The 16690-nt window shown below is 44.0% G+C and overlaps 2 protein-coding genes across 2 annotated transcripts; one reads left to right on the top strand and one right to left on the bottom strand.

Moving 5' to 3' along the window:
• Positions 1–332: 332 nt before the first annotated feature.
• eci1 (enoyl-CoA delta isomerase 1) lies at positions 333–5079 on the top strand. The gene is made up of 7 exons (XM_041957218.1): positions 333–434; positions 1662–1787; positions 1965–2092; positions 2241–2387; positions 2474–2595; positions 2733–2911; positions 3605–5079. Exons 1-7 carry the CDS (start codon positions 392–394, stop codon positions 3769–3771), a joined length of 912 nt encoding a protein of 303 aa, XP_041813152.1. The 5' UTR covers positions 333–391; the 3' UTR covers positions 3772–5079.
• A 437-nt stretch (positions 5080–5516) lies between these two features.
• LOC121621325 (deoxyribonuclease-1-like) lies at positions 5517–12869 on the bottom strand. Its single transcript, XM_041957749.1, has 9 exons — positions 12859–12869; positions 12040–12178; positions 11759–11847; positions 11507–11587; positions 10768–10883; positions 9925–10037; positions 9629–9783; positions 9455–9548; positions 5517–5564 (listed from the first exon to the last, which is right to left on the bottom strand). The coding sequence occupies exons 2-9, from the start codon at positions 12175–12177 to the stop codon at positions 5517–5519; spliced, it is 834 nt and encodes a 277-aa protein (XP_041813683.1). The 5' UTR covers position 12178; positions 12859–12869.
• Between the last annotated feature and the right edge of the window lie 3821 nt (positions 12870–16690).

Here is a 16690-nt window from a genome sequence, read left to right as displayed (position 1 = left end):
AAGTAATATTGAACAAAACAAGACTGTGTGACACTAACATAAAGAAGACTATCAGCAGGCATCCAGCTGGTCTATTTGATCATTGGCAGGTAGAGTCAGCAGAGACTTTACTTGGACTGTAACACGTGTTTTCTATGTTTTTATGATGTGGTAACCACACACACACACACACACACACACACACACACACACACCTGTTCTATCCAGTGAAACACCTTCTGCCCTCTCCCAAATAAAACTGCCTCTGCCGCCTTTAAGACAGTATTATTAGCAGTGCTGTCTCTGCTCCTCCGAAGCAGAAGGGGGCGCTGTTGCCTCTGAAACCTTCCGAGTGTTGCTTCAGTCTTTGTCAGTAGTACGGCTCTCTGTCGAGGGTTCCGAGCAGGTCAACATGGCTTTGAGAGCTGGACTGAGGAACAAGTGCGGCTTGTCAGGTATGCCTGCGCGTGTAGGCGCCTTGTGAAGAGGCGAGTTGATTGTGTGCGTCGGTTTTCGACAATCATACTCACCGAGTTTCTTGAATATAACGCCTGCCATCTCGCCTGTTAGTCGCGTTAGCCGTGTTAGCAGCGCTCTGCAGAAACTGGAGCAAAGGTCACAGGACACCGCTGGCTCTTAAACTTCGCTACCAGCTACGCAGAAAGCCTGTAGGTTCATACGAGCTTGTCACCTGTTATCATCATAGCAGGTTAGAGTATGGCTAATGTGATGTTAATTACTGTCTGAGTCTCCAAATTGAATTATGAGGATTGACTGTAATGCAGCTTTAAAGACAAATCACACGCACAAACGACGTGAAAATGCTATTTCCAGTCTAATGCCAGTCATGATGAATAGCACAGTAGAGCTGCATTGAATGGCTGATACATCCATGTGACAGATGTTAATCTGCAGTTCTTTTAGCAGTTGATCAATGGTTTAAATCGTCCTCTGAATGGTTTTGCTGCTTTTCTCTGTTTGATATCATTGGAAATTAAATATCTTCTGAATGTATTTTAGACCAAACAATTTATCAAGTAATTGTATTGACAATGAAAATAATGGTTAGTTGCAGCCCCAATTAACAATGCAAAACAATTGTGTGTGTGTGTGTGTGTGTGTGTGTGTGTGTGTGTGTGTGTGTGTGTGTCTGTGGGTTGGGGGTTGGGGGTTGGGGGTTGGGTGGGGGGCTATTAATAGTGCCAGACAAATGATTAGCAGGAATACTCTTATTACCAGGCAAGAAACAGACAACAAAGATAACAATACAGATAAGCTTAATCAGAAATAAAGTAATTAACATGTGGTGCCTTCGTGAATTCAACAGAAACATTTACTTTCCAGACATCTGTATGCACTTGTCAGTATGCTGTTACATACATTAATCATGTAATTAATCAGGTGATCAAATAAGAACAATTCTCTAAGTAGGAGTCTGTCTCTTTATAAGGGAGTCTTATTTTTCACACCATCATGATGTTTCACTGGTCAAATAGTGTGACAATGTCAACATTGATAGATTAGACTAATCCAGTGTCTTAGAAACACCTTCATTATTGTGTGACTGTAATTGTGTGATAACAAAAATAATAATAATAAAAAAAAGAATTTTCAAAAATGGAAATGTGCTACTTTTTAAACAGACTTCCTCACTGACATTAACACTGTGCGTGCGCATGCAGGTCTTCTTTCCCAGTGGTTCTCCTGCAGCAATCATGGCAGAGTGTGTGTGTCCCCCTTCCTCGTCGCTCAGCAGAGGAACAATTCCACCTCGCCTAAGATCAAAGTGGATTTTAACCAAAGCACAGGTGAAGATTTAGCCATCATCACCATCACTCTTTCTCTTTCTGTCATTGATCCTCTCTTTTTCCTTTTTTTTAATTTTAAAGCTCCTGTTCACTCCTGGAGCACATTATATTTCTGGATTCTGTAGTCCAGACATTGGCATATTCAGCTGAAAGATCATTATCTCTGTCTCCCTGTAGGTGTGGCATTGATGTGCATGCAGAGTCCACCGGTCAACAGCCTCAGCCTAGATTTCCTCACAGAGTTCAGCATCGCTGTGGAAAAGCTGGAGATGGATAAGACCTGCCGAGGCCTCATCGTCACCTCGGTACAGTCTCCTCATCATTTAAAGCAGAAGAGCCTTTGTGCAGGAGATTTAAGATGTGTTTGTTGGCTTTGTGTTTGGATTACAAGGTAGTAAAAGTATGCTACAAAAATGCCTCCAATATTCGTGCTTGTGCGTTGCTTCAACCCAGAGCCAGCCCAAGGTGTTCTCGGCCGGCCTGGACATCATGGAGATGTACAGGAAGAGTCCAGAGCACTGTGGAGAGTTCTGGAAAGCCGTTCAGGAGATGTGGCTGAAGCTCTACAGCTCCAACATGGTCACCATAGCTGCAATCAATGTACGGATAAAACACAAACAGAAAAATAAGAGGATCAAACGTCTTGCAGATTACCCCTTAGCCCACCTCGTCAACTGCTTCCACAGGGTTCCAGTCCTGCAGGTGGCTGTCTGATGTCTTTGGCGTGTGACTACAGGATAATGGCGGACAACCCTCGTTACACGATCGGCCTTAATGAGACGCAGCTCGGCATTGTAGCACCATTTTGGTGAGGGCAGTCGTGGTGGTTATATTCATGATGATGATAATATTAGCTGATTACCAGCTGTGAAGTCTTAATTTCCCCTGTGTGGGATCAATAGTTATGCCTTACCTTATCTTAGTAATTACTGCTGCTGTCTGCAGGTTCAAGGACACCATGATGAACACAGTGGGCCACCGAACCACAGAGATAGCCCTGGAGTTGGGGCTTCTCTACAAGCCCTCAGACGCCCTGACAGTAGGTCTAGTGGACCAGCTGGTACCCGAAGACCAGGTCCTCACCACAGCCACCCAGACTATGACCAAGTGGTTAGCTATTCCAGGTACATTACACACTATATTACAACTACATGTACACTGGTTATTGTGTGCTAGAGAGACACACTGTGCTTCTGTGATTTAGGAGCTGATAACGGCGTAACGTTAATGTGTGAACTCAGCCACAACAGACAACACTCTCCCCAGCAGTTGCCATGATAACAATGTCAGTGATAGGGAAATAAGCCACATTGAAACCACATTAATTGGGGGGCAGGATCTCTGTAAATGATCTCCAGCTACACTGTATTTTCAACGTGTGAGACTCAGTACAATTAGCTGGCAAGCAAAACTAAAGTGAGTGATTCTCCAACAGCTCTGGAGTTACCTCCCATAGTCTGGCCAGTGTGCTGCTGTCAGCTCCAGGGAATGTGAAGACAAATAAAACTTAATCTCTTCTTTTCTTTCTGATTAATACAATTTTAATGAAATAAGTACACAAGTCAAGTGATGTGTATCCATATCAGTAAAGACAAAAAATCAAAACAACAAAAAAAATAATAGAATGAAAAGACAGCCTGACACACTATTAGTTCTGTCACAGCTTGAAATGCAGGCAATAAAATCATATCATATTCTTATTAATTGAATTATTTTACCAAGTCAGGTCACTCCAGAATCAGTTTAAAGGCCACTGGAGGTCTGTTAGCTCCACCTCTGGAATGGATGAGCTAACGGTTCATCTGTTCACTTTGCAGACCATGCCAGACAGATCACCAAGTCCATGATGAGGAAGCCCACCATCGACAAGCTAACGTCCAACAGAGAGGCTGACATCCAGAACTTTGTCAGCTTCATCACCAAAGAGTCCATTCAGAAGTCACTCGGCATGTATCTGGAGATGCTTAAAAAGAGAAAGGGCTAGAGGAGACAGGGAAACATATACACACACATAACAATGACACACACACACACACAGTTGAAAACACGTCTGCCTTCAGTGTCTTCTGTTCATTGATGTCAGTTTTGCTAAGATCTTCGAATGCAGCTCTCTGCAGGTCATCATCATAACAGTGTTCAACCAGGACACAGTAAATAAATGTTTAAATTGACCGTACACTAAGCCCTGACCCCAACTGTTGCAATGCCTGTCAAGCTTCCTTTCTCGCATGGCACAAACACTGTTTACTATAACGGTGGCACATTAAAATATGCAGTCATTTTTCAAAGAATGAGTCATGCATTTGCTCATGTCTGGTCAAGAACAGTGTGAATTGTTGCCTATAATCACAAATGTAAGATAATGCTAACGACAACACTGTTGTTGATTGAAACTGACTAATTTTAAAGCAGCACCCCATATATGGGTCTTTAGTGTGCATATGATGGCCAAATAACATGATTTGAGGATGAGGAATACCCACTCTGTTTAACAAACGTAACACAAAAGCTAAAGTGTCCTGAACGTAAACTTCCTCAAACCACAAAAAGAGCCGTAGCCTGTTAGCCTGCACTCTGCTATACTGGCATATTGGTTCCCACATGGTGGATGTTTCAGTCCTGCCGGTTTGTTTATTTATTTATTTTTTTCATTTTAACTTGCGACCCCACAGAATAATGTTGTTATCAAATGACATGCTCCTTGGCTTGTCATTAATGTTAGTAGCGTTAGCTTAGTGCTGCAGTTAGCAAGCTAGTTAGCCGGACATGCTAGCAAGTTAAGCCTACGTTAAAGCAGATAAAGACACAATTTAATCCATTCTATACACATTTGTTCAGGTGTTGTTGGTTTGGGGAAAGCAAAAGAAAGACACCACCCATCACTTTTATTCAGAGCATCTCTCTCACTACAGCCTCATGCACACTGCTTCCACATGTTGACAAATCCAAAGCTCCACATACCTGCTGCGCCCAGTTTTGTTTGCTAAGCTATGATAGGACAACTGCTGTTGGGGGAGGGCTTTGGAGAATGGTAAGTTGTCATCACAGACAGGTCTTCATCATTTAAAGTGCCTGCCTTACTGTACCTTCAAGAGCCATAACATCTAATGACAGTAAGCTTGAACAGCCCACAGTGGGTGACACCGCTGTCATTTGTCATTTTCTACCAGATTTATCCACATTCGATTTTTCTAACTGCACTGTAGCCAGAAATGTAGAAATGAATGATGTTAATGTTATTAATGTTGTCAGTGGATTAATTGGTTTGATTAAAGAATGAATTTGAAGGTAAAAATCACATTGTTCTCATTCATTGTAACTTTAATGTTTTTCTCCGTACTTTGTCTCAGGAGTCTTAAAAAGTGATCCTCATGGTGGGAAATAAAGTCTCGCTTTTGGACGCCCAGAAACTTTAAATAGTAAGCGAGCAGTGTGATCGGTTTGAGAACCATTGTCCTAGTTACTCTAGATAAATATTGTGGCTTTCTTCAGTGCAAAGTGGTTGGTAAATCTTAACAAGAGGCTTTATTTTCGTTCGCTGCACCTTTTAATGCACTTGAATAGAAGACTCGATTCACTTGCAGTGAAATAATGCAGCAAATTTCTTTATTTCAGTTTTGTAATTCATCACCTGGTTGGCGAGAGTTGCCCCCCTGAGTAGTCATAATTCAGATTTAGCCTGGCGGCCTGTGGAAGAGTTGTGGGAGCTGGGATTCAGACAGCAGGAGCCTAGCTCAGCGTCACCTCCACAGGGAAATGGTCACTGACGGCCAATGCCTGAGAGAGACAGAGAAAATGTTGCAGAAAGTTTCCCTGTGGTGCAGGTTGTTGATAGTCAAGCTTGGCATGTAGATGACTGCTTCAGTTTACACAGTTAAACAGAACCCAGGTGTTGTTTTCCCTGTGCAATCTGTTTCGTTATGTGCTGTTAAAATCAATAGGCCATCAACACACATTTTCCCCTACATCACTAAAGGACTATATACCAACCAGATATCACATAATAGACCCACCTGTCCAAAAAAGTACCACTCCTACGATGGTGAAGGCATCACCTGCCCTACTGTGCCTCTGCTTCTGGCCTATCCTATTATCATACCCTAACCGAACATCACACCTCATGCCTTAACCTAATCAACCCAATCAAAGAAGGCAATGAGTACGAGCCAACCAGAGGCAGAGTAGGGTGCATCGTGCCTTCACCGTAGCAGGATTGTAATTTAGCTGCCAGATGGTCAAACGTGTCAGTGTCACGTTTTAGTGTTTTCTTTTGTGTTTTTCGTCTTATTTCTGTCACTAGTTTCAGTCGGTTGTGCGTACCTTCGGATGTACAATTGGTGGGACTAGTGATTTGCTTTTTACTCTTTTGTGGACTTCAACTTCAGCAGATCCACAGCACTAACCAGACTGAGCGAACTCACGCCGGACAAGCATGTTGCTTTGGACAGTTTTCATCTGCTGAGAGCGGGCAGGCGAGCGACAGAGTGCGGTAAGAGGAAGGGTGGAGGCATAGCGATGTTTGTGAACAAAAGATGGTAATCCAGTGCATTTTAGTGTAAAGGAGCAGCGCAGCATAAGAGACATTGAGCTGCTAGCTGTTAGCATCCGGCCGTATTACCTGCGGAGGAAGTTCTCACATGTCATCGCGATAACTGTGTACACCCCCCCTTGGCCGACGCGGCAGCAGCATGCAAGCTCCTATATACTGTGGTCTCACAGCCGGAGACATTGCACCCCCAGGCCTTCCGCCTCATCTCTGCAGATTTCAACCATGCTTCCCTGTCCTCAACTTTCCCCACCTTCACCCAGTATGTCAAATGCCACACCAGAGACAATAAAACACTGGATTAACTGTATGCAAACACAAAGGATGCTTACAGCTCTTCACAACCTGGTTCATCTGCTACCCACTTCCATACCCTTGGTAAGTAAACAACAGCCAACCATTAGGTATGTGAAGACATGGTCAGATGAGTCCAGTATGGCACTGAAGGACTGTTTTGACACCACCGACTGGGAAGTGTTGTGCAGTCCTCACAGGGAGGACATTGACAGTTTGACAACATGCATCTCGGACTGCATTAACTTTTGTGTGGACAAGACTGTGCCAACCAGAAAGGTACGGTGTTTCCCAAATAATAAACCCTGAGTGTCCCCTGAAGTGAAAACCCTACTGAACAAGAAGAAAAGGATTTTTAAGTCTGGGGATAGAACTGAGTTGGAGAGGGTGCAGAGGGAGCTGAAAAGGTGGCAAGGAGGCAAGGCAATGAGAAAAGGCAAGGACAGCCTGCAGGGGAGCAATGCCAGAGAGGTTTGGGGGGGCCTGAAAAACATCTCAGGCCACGGCAGCGACAAAGACAGGGGCCCAGAATCTGGAGACCGGGAATGGACAAATGAGCTGAACTTGTTCCCCCATCCAGAGCCCAGACCAGAAGGCATTACCTCTCAGCATCCCCTCCCTTTCCCCCAGTGCATCCTTGACACCAGCAGCTCCGTCCTCACACCACTTCATCCCCCTCCAATCTACATCACAGACTACAGACCCAGCCCCCCTCCTCACCCAACAGGAGCCACCCCCCTGTCCCCCACCCGGCCTCTACGTAACAGCAGATCAGGTAAGGAAGGAGCTCAGGAGGGCAAAGTCGAGGAAGGCTACTGGCCCTCATGGCATCAGTTCCAGACTGATCAGGGATTGTGCAGATCAGCTCTGTGGGGTCGTTCGGCACATTTTCAACATGAGCCTCAGCCTGGAGAGAGTTCCTGCCCTGTGGAAAACTTCCTGCATGGTTCCGGTGCCAAAGATTGTGCGTCCCAGGGAGCCTAACCACTTCAGGCCGGTAGCCTTAACTTCCCACCTGATAAAGACTCTGGAGAGGATTATTCTGAATCACCTCTGTCACCTGGTGAGCAGTGAGCTGGACCCCCTACAGTTCACATATCGTCCAGGCATTGGTGTGGAAGACACCATCATCTACCTGCTCCATCGCTCTCTTTCCCACCTGGAGAGCACTGGGAGCACAGTGAGGGTCATGTTTGTTGACTTCTCAAGTGCTTTCAACACAATCCAGGCATCACTGCTGAGGGGGAAGCTGAAAGGAGCTGGAGTAGACTGCCACCTGGCTGCATGGACCATCGACTACCTCACCAACAGACGACACTACATGAGGCTTCGCGACTGTGTGTCGGATGTGGCAGTTTGCAGCACCAGGGCTCCACAGGGTACTGTGCTCTCTCCTGTCCTCTTCACCCTGTACAAATCGGACTTCAGACACAACTCAACCAGCTGCCACCTCCGATGATACAGCCATCGTTGGATGTGTATCACAGGGGAACGATTTGAAATAAAGGGAAGTCATCACTAACTTTGTCGGCTGGTGTGGACTAAACCACCTGCACATCAATGCCGGCAAGACCAAGGAGATGGTGATAGACTTCCGCAGGAAAGCACCACAGACTACACATGTGTGCATCCAGGGTTTGGACATTGAGATCGTGGAGGAGTACAAATACCTGGGTGTCCACCTCAACAATAAACTGGACTGGTCCACTAACACTGATGCCCTATATAGGAAGGGCCAAAGTCGTCTCCATCTACTGAGAAGACTGAGGTTCTTTGGAGTATGTAAGACATTACTGAGGACTTTCTTTGACTCTGTGGTTGCATCTGCAGTCTTTTACGCAGTGGTCTGCTGGGGCTGTGGAAGCTCTGAGAGGGACAGAAAGAGATTGAACAGACTTGTCAGGAGAGCTGGCTCTGTCCTGGACTGCCCTCTGGACACCACTGAGGAGGTAGCTGAGAGGAGGATGTTAGCCAAGCTGACATCCATCATTGACAACCCCTCCCACCCTCTGCATGACGCAGTGGGGGCCCTCAGCAACTCCTTCAGTAGCAGACTGCTGCATCCACCAACGCCAGAGTTGAACAGCTGTCAGAGTGTTCAACTCTGGCATTGCCTAACTTAGCACTGCTTTCCGTACTCTGACTGTTTTTTTTTTGCGGTGATGTATGATCTATTATACATCTAGTACCTAGAAACACTGCTCTTTCCACTCTCACTGAGTATTCTACTGTGACATATACATATTTATTTCTGTGCAATATCATTAATGCTGTAGTCACCTTATCCATTCCATGTGCAATCTGTGTATAGTCTGTGAAATTCAACAGTATTCCTGGCAGTATATTTTTATGGCAATTTTTCTACATTTCTTGCAGCAATATGTATATTTTTTATTTATATATAGTTTTTTTAATACTTTTTTCTGACATAAGCCCTGTGTATAATTGTATATATTTATATTCTGCTTTTATTTTGTATTTTGTATATAGGTTAAAATAAGTACATTAGCAACGTAAGTTTTTGTACCTCACGCTCATGTGTGAAAGTCTTGTGTCAACCAGTTCATCCACCCTGATCTCCTCCATACGTGGACTTTGTCGCTCTTTATACTGTGTTCATTCTTTGCCCCTGTCATCATCGCCCCCTGCTGGTACTGCACTGTCATACATGTGTACTACTCATGCCTGGGTGAGGCAACATATGACACTGACGGAATAACTTTAACACCATATGAAATGCAGTGTTTCACTGGCACCTTGTCTGCTTCACCTGTAAAGTTACACCAACAGTCATGTCACTATGAGGAAAAGGAATAAAAGGTGTTACCTCAGTCTGGCTGAGATTCATCTCCACCATGAAGTTGTAGACCTCAGCACTGCCCGTCACCACTCCCCTCATCATGCTAGTGGTGACCACAATCCTGCAAACACAGGCAGAGGTGGCAGTAGGAGTCAGTGCGCATGTGTGTATGCATGCAAATGTCTGTGTGTGTTTGTCTACCTGTCGTAAGGGCATTTAGTGGTTGACACTGTAGAGTCAGCCCCATCAGGGATCAGCCAGTGGAAGCTCTTGTCAGTGAAGAGGCGGATCTTCTGCCAGTCGGAACCTTTAACATAACTGCAGCCTGCGTTGAAGTCGCCCAGCAGCACTATGTCCTGCAGAGAGATGGAAAGCGGTCAACCAGTCTCACCTCCATCTCATATTTTACCACAATCATTAGCCCTTGCGCTCCACCTTTTTTTTCCACAATGCCAAATGATTGATTTTGTGTGTGGGTGTTTGTTGAAATCATTCACTTTGGTGTTCCAGCGGTTGTTGACATCAGTCACCACATCGTAGAGAGCATCCACTTCCCTCACAGCGGATTCTGGAGAGGTGTGCTGGGGGATCACAGCAAAGTTCTTCACAGCTAGGAAACGAGAGTGGAAGTGAAAGACACGCTTGAAGGAGGAGGACAAGTTGCGAGTTTTAGTTGTGGCGGACACAAATCATGCAACAAATAGTGAGCCTAACTGCCTTTTGAATTTGGTAGGACAGAGCTAACCGCCCCATTGGCTGACATGAACCCTGTATGGTAGTAAGTAGAGTTCAAGTGAGGCAAATTCAAAGTCACCTTTCACTCAGAAATGAGTTTTCTTCTTGTTCCTACAGTTGAATGTTTGTGCTTCACTGTGCAGATTGATGTATGTGCAGAGTTTGACACTTGAAGGCTGTTCTTATTCCACACCTGAACAGGGGAGAGTATAACTTGAACTAGAAACAACGGCGACTGTTCAGCTCTCAAGTCAGTATATATAATGACTGAGACGAAGACTACAGCTTCCCCCTACAGGCTACGAAACGGAAGTGACATCCTCTTGCTGTTCTTGTCAAAATAAAATATGCCAGTAAACAAAATAAACACATAACTAAACAGTGCATGCATTTATATTGCATCCACTACTTTTTCACATTCATCTGCATCACAGTAAGTTTGGATACCACTGTGATGTGGATGCCTGAAGGCCCAGTGCACAAACACTAAGAATGGACTCTCATCCCACATGAGATTAGTTATCAGTTGATCACCTGGTCAATGAGAAAATCTACATCATTACAGTCAGACAGTGAAAAAGCAGCATCGTTCTATCAGAGCCTACCGGTTTGACTAGAGGAGAACATGACGACGAACGGCTCTCTGCTGAAGGTGTCTGTGCCACAGGACTCACAGCCGTCATCGTAGGTGTAGCTTTTAGCCACAGACACCGTCGACTCCCTGGAGAGGAAAGATACTACTTAACCATGTATTTTGCTGTGGTGCTGCGTGCTTTGTCCTGAAAGCATGGAGTTGTTTCTTAAGATTTACAGTAGTTCAGCTTTCCTGTGTTATAACACAAAGCTTGACCAAAATGCATTCTATATTCGCCAGCAATTTCTGATTGTAATCTCCTGGAACAAAAGTTAAATATATAATTTTGTGATATTTAAATTTGTACCATGTGAAAATTTTAAATCCATTTTAATTTCCAGACATATTTGTGAGGATTTTGCACCCAAAAATACAATTTGCTGACACTTTGCTTTCTGGAACATCATGTGGCAAACGATCACCCCTATTTATCTAAACCTCCAGTCTGCTATCATATTATCATATTATTATTTACTTCATAATATTTTGTATTCTAACTATGTTGTATGGCTACTTTTACATCAGCATAGGATCTTCCATCTGGCATGATTGCTCCCAACCAGGACAAAGACACAACAGAGCTGAAGAAACTAACACTTTAAAACAAACATTTCTGTTCCTGTTCACTGATGTGGGGTCTCAACAGATGAACATTGTACAAAAGACAGTTGTCCTGTTGCAGCAGCTTTGTTTTTTGTCTGTCTGTGTACCTGTAGATGAAGAGGTATCTCTCCTTGTAGGTGCTGCGACCCAGAGGCTCACTGACGATGTAGTTGAACTGAGGAGAACCTCTGGGAGAACACACACAGACAGAAATGAAGAGCATCGTTTTGTTTCTCACATATCATAATGTGAGTTTATGAGCTGTCCACCTCACTACAAACTACAAACCATACTGTGGCCACGACATTCTGTGTAAGAATACTGTGCATGCTCTCTGTGAGGTGTGTAGTTAGTCTAACCTGTTGACAAGGTCCATGAGTTTTTTGGTTGCAGACAGATCGCTGTCTCTGACCTCCTGGATCAGAATGATGTCATAGCGGTGGATAATCTGAAAAACAGAAACACAAGACGCCAAATTTGTGCTTTTGACAAAGTGTCTTTTTTTATATTTTTGCATCTAGAGTAGTTCTTTAAAATATGGAACCTTGAGGTATTTTACATATATTTCACATGTGGGGATTTGTGGGGAGATACATTGCAAGAAAAAAAGGAAGAGTGGATTCAAAATGCAGTTTCAGACCTCACTGATGATGTTCATCACAACCGGGTTGGAGGCTTTCGTGTCTCCAAATGACTTGATGTTGAAAGCTCCCAGCAGCAGAGCCGTAGAAAGATGCAGCAGGGCAGAAAAGAGCCCCAAAGCAAACACCAAACGCATCCTGGGTCAAAAAGGTTAGATATTTAAAAAAAGATTTCTTTTTAGAATTCCAAATCTGATTCCTTGAATGCAGCACACTTATGCTGCATATCACAGGACCCTGAAAGCTTCTTCTTTATTTCTTAGCCTTACTGTGGGAGTGAGAGACACACATAACACCTGCACCCCTGGACAAATGATCACATGATCACTACTCCAGTTTATCTAACTGCAAGTCGGCAACAACAGCGTTTGATGTGCTGCTTTTAGCAGAGGTAGGATTCATGAGCACTGGGTAAAATAATGCTCCGGTCCGAGAATGTTGCCCTGGTGATACTGTTGTGGAAGTGACTCTGTTGTGGAAGCTGAAAGCTGCAGCTCGAGTGTGCTGACTTTTTGTTATGGTAAACCACATACACACTGCTGCTGTGTGTTAAATTTCGTCAGCCAGAGTGCGACCATAGCATGTGTTAATGTAACATAAAGTGCCATGTTTGCCTTCAGAGAAACATGTTACTGTGAACAGTGTTAGATTGCCTGCAAAAACTGCAATTCTATACAACAAACAGGTTTATGGCGTTGTTACACTGAATAATGCATCCAAGTTACTATAAGTGTAACAAAAAGTCTACAAAAGTGTTCATCATGCCTCACAGTGTAGGCTTTGTTGTGCTGACCTGTGAGAGTCAGGTGCGTATCTACCTGCTTCTGTGAGTCTGTGTAGGGAAGGAGGAGGCCTGTTGTCAGCAGAGCACAGAGGCTTACTGGTGTGAATCCGCGGCAACTTCTGAGCAGAACCACCGATGGTGTCTCTTGTGCAGTTTTTATTTACCTGCTGCAAGTGCACGTGACTGGATCGGGGTGGGGAGGGGTGGAGAGAGGAGGTGTGTTGTGGAGGCGGTGGGGGGTTTTCAGATGGTGTAACATGGAAGCCACAGAGGTCCCTAGCTCTTGGGCTCTTTGTGTAAGCTACAATGAGGCTGTCTCAGTGGAATACAGTAGAAGTGCAGACAATTTCTGCTTTGGAGTGGAGGTGTGTCATTATGCCACTGCTTCAGTTTTCTGGAGTTATTCAACTCATCTGGCGATATATCGTGTCAGTAATTTGATTTGCAAAATGTGGTAGGCAGGTAGCGCTACACTTATGTCCTGTCACATCATTAGATCAAAAACAATTAAGGAGTCAAATATATACTTTCACTCACAAACACATTTCCTTGAGGTTTATTGGACAAAAATGGAATCATTGGACAGGATATATTACAAAGAATAGGATGGCAGACTATTCTCAAATTTAACAATTGACACATCATCCCTTTTCACTTTCTTTAATGCTGTCACAGGCTTGACAGGCTGTAGAAATGAAGCCTTGTCTTTTATCTTTTTCAAGCTAATTCCAAAATGAACGATGGGTATTCAGACTGTTCTATGATCTGTTGGGATTTAATCACAGGGCGCAGTCTATCACCACAATGAAGTAAATACAGTGAAAGAGAAAGCTGAGGATGTCCATCTTGATGTGAAACAAGTGTCAGTGTGTAAACAGCATGTGCTTGTTCACATCAGGGACACATGAGGGAAATACTGGTCAAGGCTCCCTAGCATGATACTCACTGTCTGCCTTGTGTAATTATTTGATGTGCAATGAGTATTTTAAAGTGTCATTCATTTCCAGGTTCATTTGTTCACCCTGTATCACCCGGATAAGCACTTCAATGGCACCCTGTAAATGAAAAATATCTGCACTTTAATTTGCTCACATCTGAAGTGTAATGGAGGGGCTGCACTGTGCCCATCTGCACCAGCTGTAGGGAGGAGTGGGAGTCAGTGTGTTAACTTTGTTTTCATGGTGAGAATATGTTGCTCACCCTCTGGTGGGCACCACAGAGCCCTGCACGCCATAACAAGCAGACACCAGAACAGTTTCTTTTCACCCTGATGGACAGTTCTATCAGTCAATAACCCTGAAAGACTAAAACATCCCCTCACCTACAAATCATAGATTATATATTCACTGTTTAATACACACTGTTTTCAACACATATGGTCTATCACTGTCAAGAAATCTTGCTTGCTGTACATATGGACATGTTTAAATGCATATATTCCACTATTTGTGTTTTTGGACCCTCTTGTATGTGATGGTTCTCTGTGTCTTTTACCTTTCATTATTCAGCTTTGTCATTCTAGTCACTTATCTGTGTCTCTGCTTCTGCTGGAACTGTGTGATAAACTGAGAGCAACTTCAAACCTGTCCCATTCCTGGTATGTGTGCACATACTTGGCCAATAAAGCTGATTCTGATAAAGAGACGGGAGCTGCCACATCTGGACGTAAAGTTGCCACGGTGGCAACAGCAGATCAATCCACGACTTCAAGTGCAACTTTGCAATGCAAATACACACATTTATCAGCTGACCACACACAGGTGGTCAGCTGATTTAGTGTGTTTTATTGTAGGGTAACAGCCAATATGCTAACAGTGATACTGTGTGGGTTTTGCAGCATGTACTGTTAAGATTAGTTGAGAAGAATAAGATATGTATCAAAATAACTCTTTGGAAATAAAAACAACCAAAAAAAATGTCAGCTTAATGAATCTGATTAATCAAGGTTACTTTAACCTTCAGTATTTGCAGCAGCAATGAGAAGGCAACAGCTGGCATGACTACAAGATAAAGAGAGTTGATTAAACGTTTTGCCATATTGAGGCCTACTTAGATTGTTTCCAAGCTAAAATGTAACATCTTCCATGAAACATCAACATTTGCTGTCATGAAGTGAATAAAACTAAAAACTGATAGTGACGTATGTGTTTCACTTGTGTTTTCTGAAGGACAGAAGTTGCTTGTTCTCTTAATATTTTCCCAAAGTAAGACATGTTGGCTGCTGCTGACATTAGTGTTTCTGTTTTGTTTTTTCAGAGGCAGATACATGTGATACAGATGTATTTAGAAAATGGAAAAGTCCATTTTATTTTCCATTCAACTCTTTCATTTTATAATATATAAAGTACAGGGCCTGCAGATTTGGACAGGAGTAGTGAGTATGTAACAAAACTGCATATGGTAATGGTTCTTTTTATTTAACCAGGAGAAAGTCTCACTGGGATAAAAAAAAAAAAAATCTACTTTTCAAGAGTGTCCTGGCAGAGACAGGCAGAACAATTAGATGGTTGCCGACATAAAATGAACTGAACACTTTGAGACAAAAACAAAGAACAAATCAAAAAAATCCTTAAATATGAGACAAAATGTCATTAGCAGACAAAACATTTACAGCCAAATGTTTTTGATTTAGAATTATTTTAAATATACTTTAAATAAATGCAACTGATTGACATTTTTTCTTTCATGTTCTCCTATTGCATACAAATATAGTTAATGAGCTGTCTTCAAATCCACTGCAGGTTTGTGCAGTTTGTGGTGCAGAGGGATCAGCAAACACTCAGCAGGACACCTGCAGGTCAGTCAGTGTGTGAACGAAACAGGAAGCAGTGAGCACACAGTGACTGCTCAAAAAGTCCGATTAAATTCACGCCTCATCATTTCTTTTGTAATGTCAGTGAATCTTAGACTAACAAAGAAAGCAAAGGTTTTTAATTAATTCAAATTTGCGTCATTGGCAGGACGAAACATACAGTACTTGATATGTATATAACTCTTTCGTTGTCCCATTTTCTCCCCCTTTTTGTGTGTTATTCTTTAAAAATCCTACTCTGCCACAACATCACTGTCTCAAATATTCAATCTTTTTGTCACACTATGTGTTTTCTGCAGTAATATATTTTTTTGATGTGTGCAGTTTGTGTGCATCAACAATGCAGCTGTGAACCAATTCAAATACAAGTTTTAAAACATAAAGATTGTCAGGGAGGTAGGGTCTCCGGGGAACAAGGGTTGAACCCAAATGCAGACACGAGGGGGTGCTGGTTTGATTTAACAAATTTATTTAACTAAGGTAACAAAGGTGGAGCCCTTCTGGGGACCGGCGGCGTAGGCGGGACCCCTCTGGAGGCCAATGGCAAAGGCAGGACCCTTCTGGAGGCCAGCAGTGAAGGCGGAGCCCTTCTGGAGGCCGGTGGCGAAGGTGGGACCCCTCTGGAGGCCGGCAATGAACTACAAGGCTGGAAGCTGCCGACGGGGCAGCAGGACAGGAGGCTGGAGACAGGACAGCAGGACAGGAGGCCGGCGACGGGGCAACAGGACAGGAGACCGGCAATGGAACAACAAGACTGGAAGCGGGTGGTGAGGCGCAGGACTAGAAGCCAGCGACGGGAAGGACTGTGGCTCTGGCTGAGGTGGTCGCTGCAGCTCTGGCACAGGAGGCAACTGAAGCTCTGGCACAGAAGGCAACTGATGCTCTGGCGCAGGGAACGAGGGAAGCTCGGGCTCAGAGGGTCACAGCGGCGGCAGTTATGGCACTGGCAACAGCGGCGGCAGCTCTGGCACCGGTGACGCTGGCGACGCCGGCGGCGGCAGCAGCTCAGGCACTGGAGACGACTGGAGGCTAGCAGGTTGATTGCTAGCCAACA

This window comes from Chelmon rostratus, chromosome 17 (genome assembly GCF_017976325.1).
Source record: "Chelmon rostratus isolate fCheRos1 chromosome 17, fCheRos1.pri, whole genome shotgun sequence".
Lineage (NCBI taxonomy): Eukaryota > Metazoa > Chordata > Actinopteri > Chaetodontiformes > Chaetodontidae > Chelmon > Chelmon rostratus.
The sequence above is the reverse complement of the archived record's forward strand: the minus strand, read 5'-3'. Positions and strand labels throughout refer to the sequence as shown.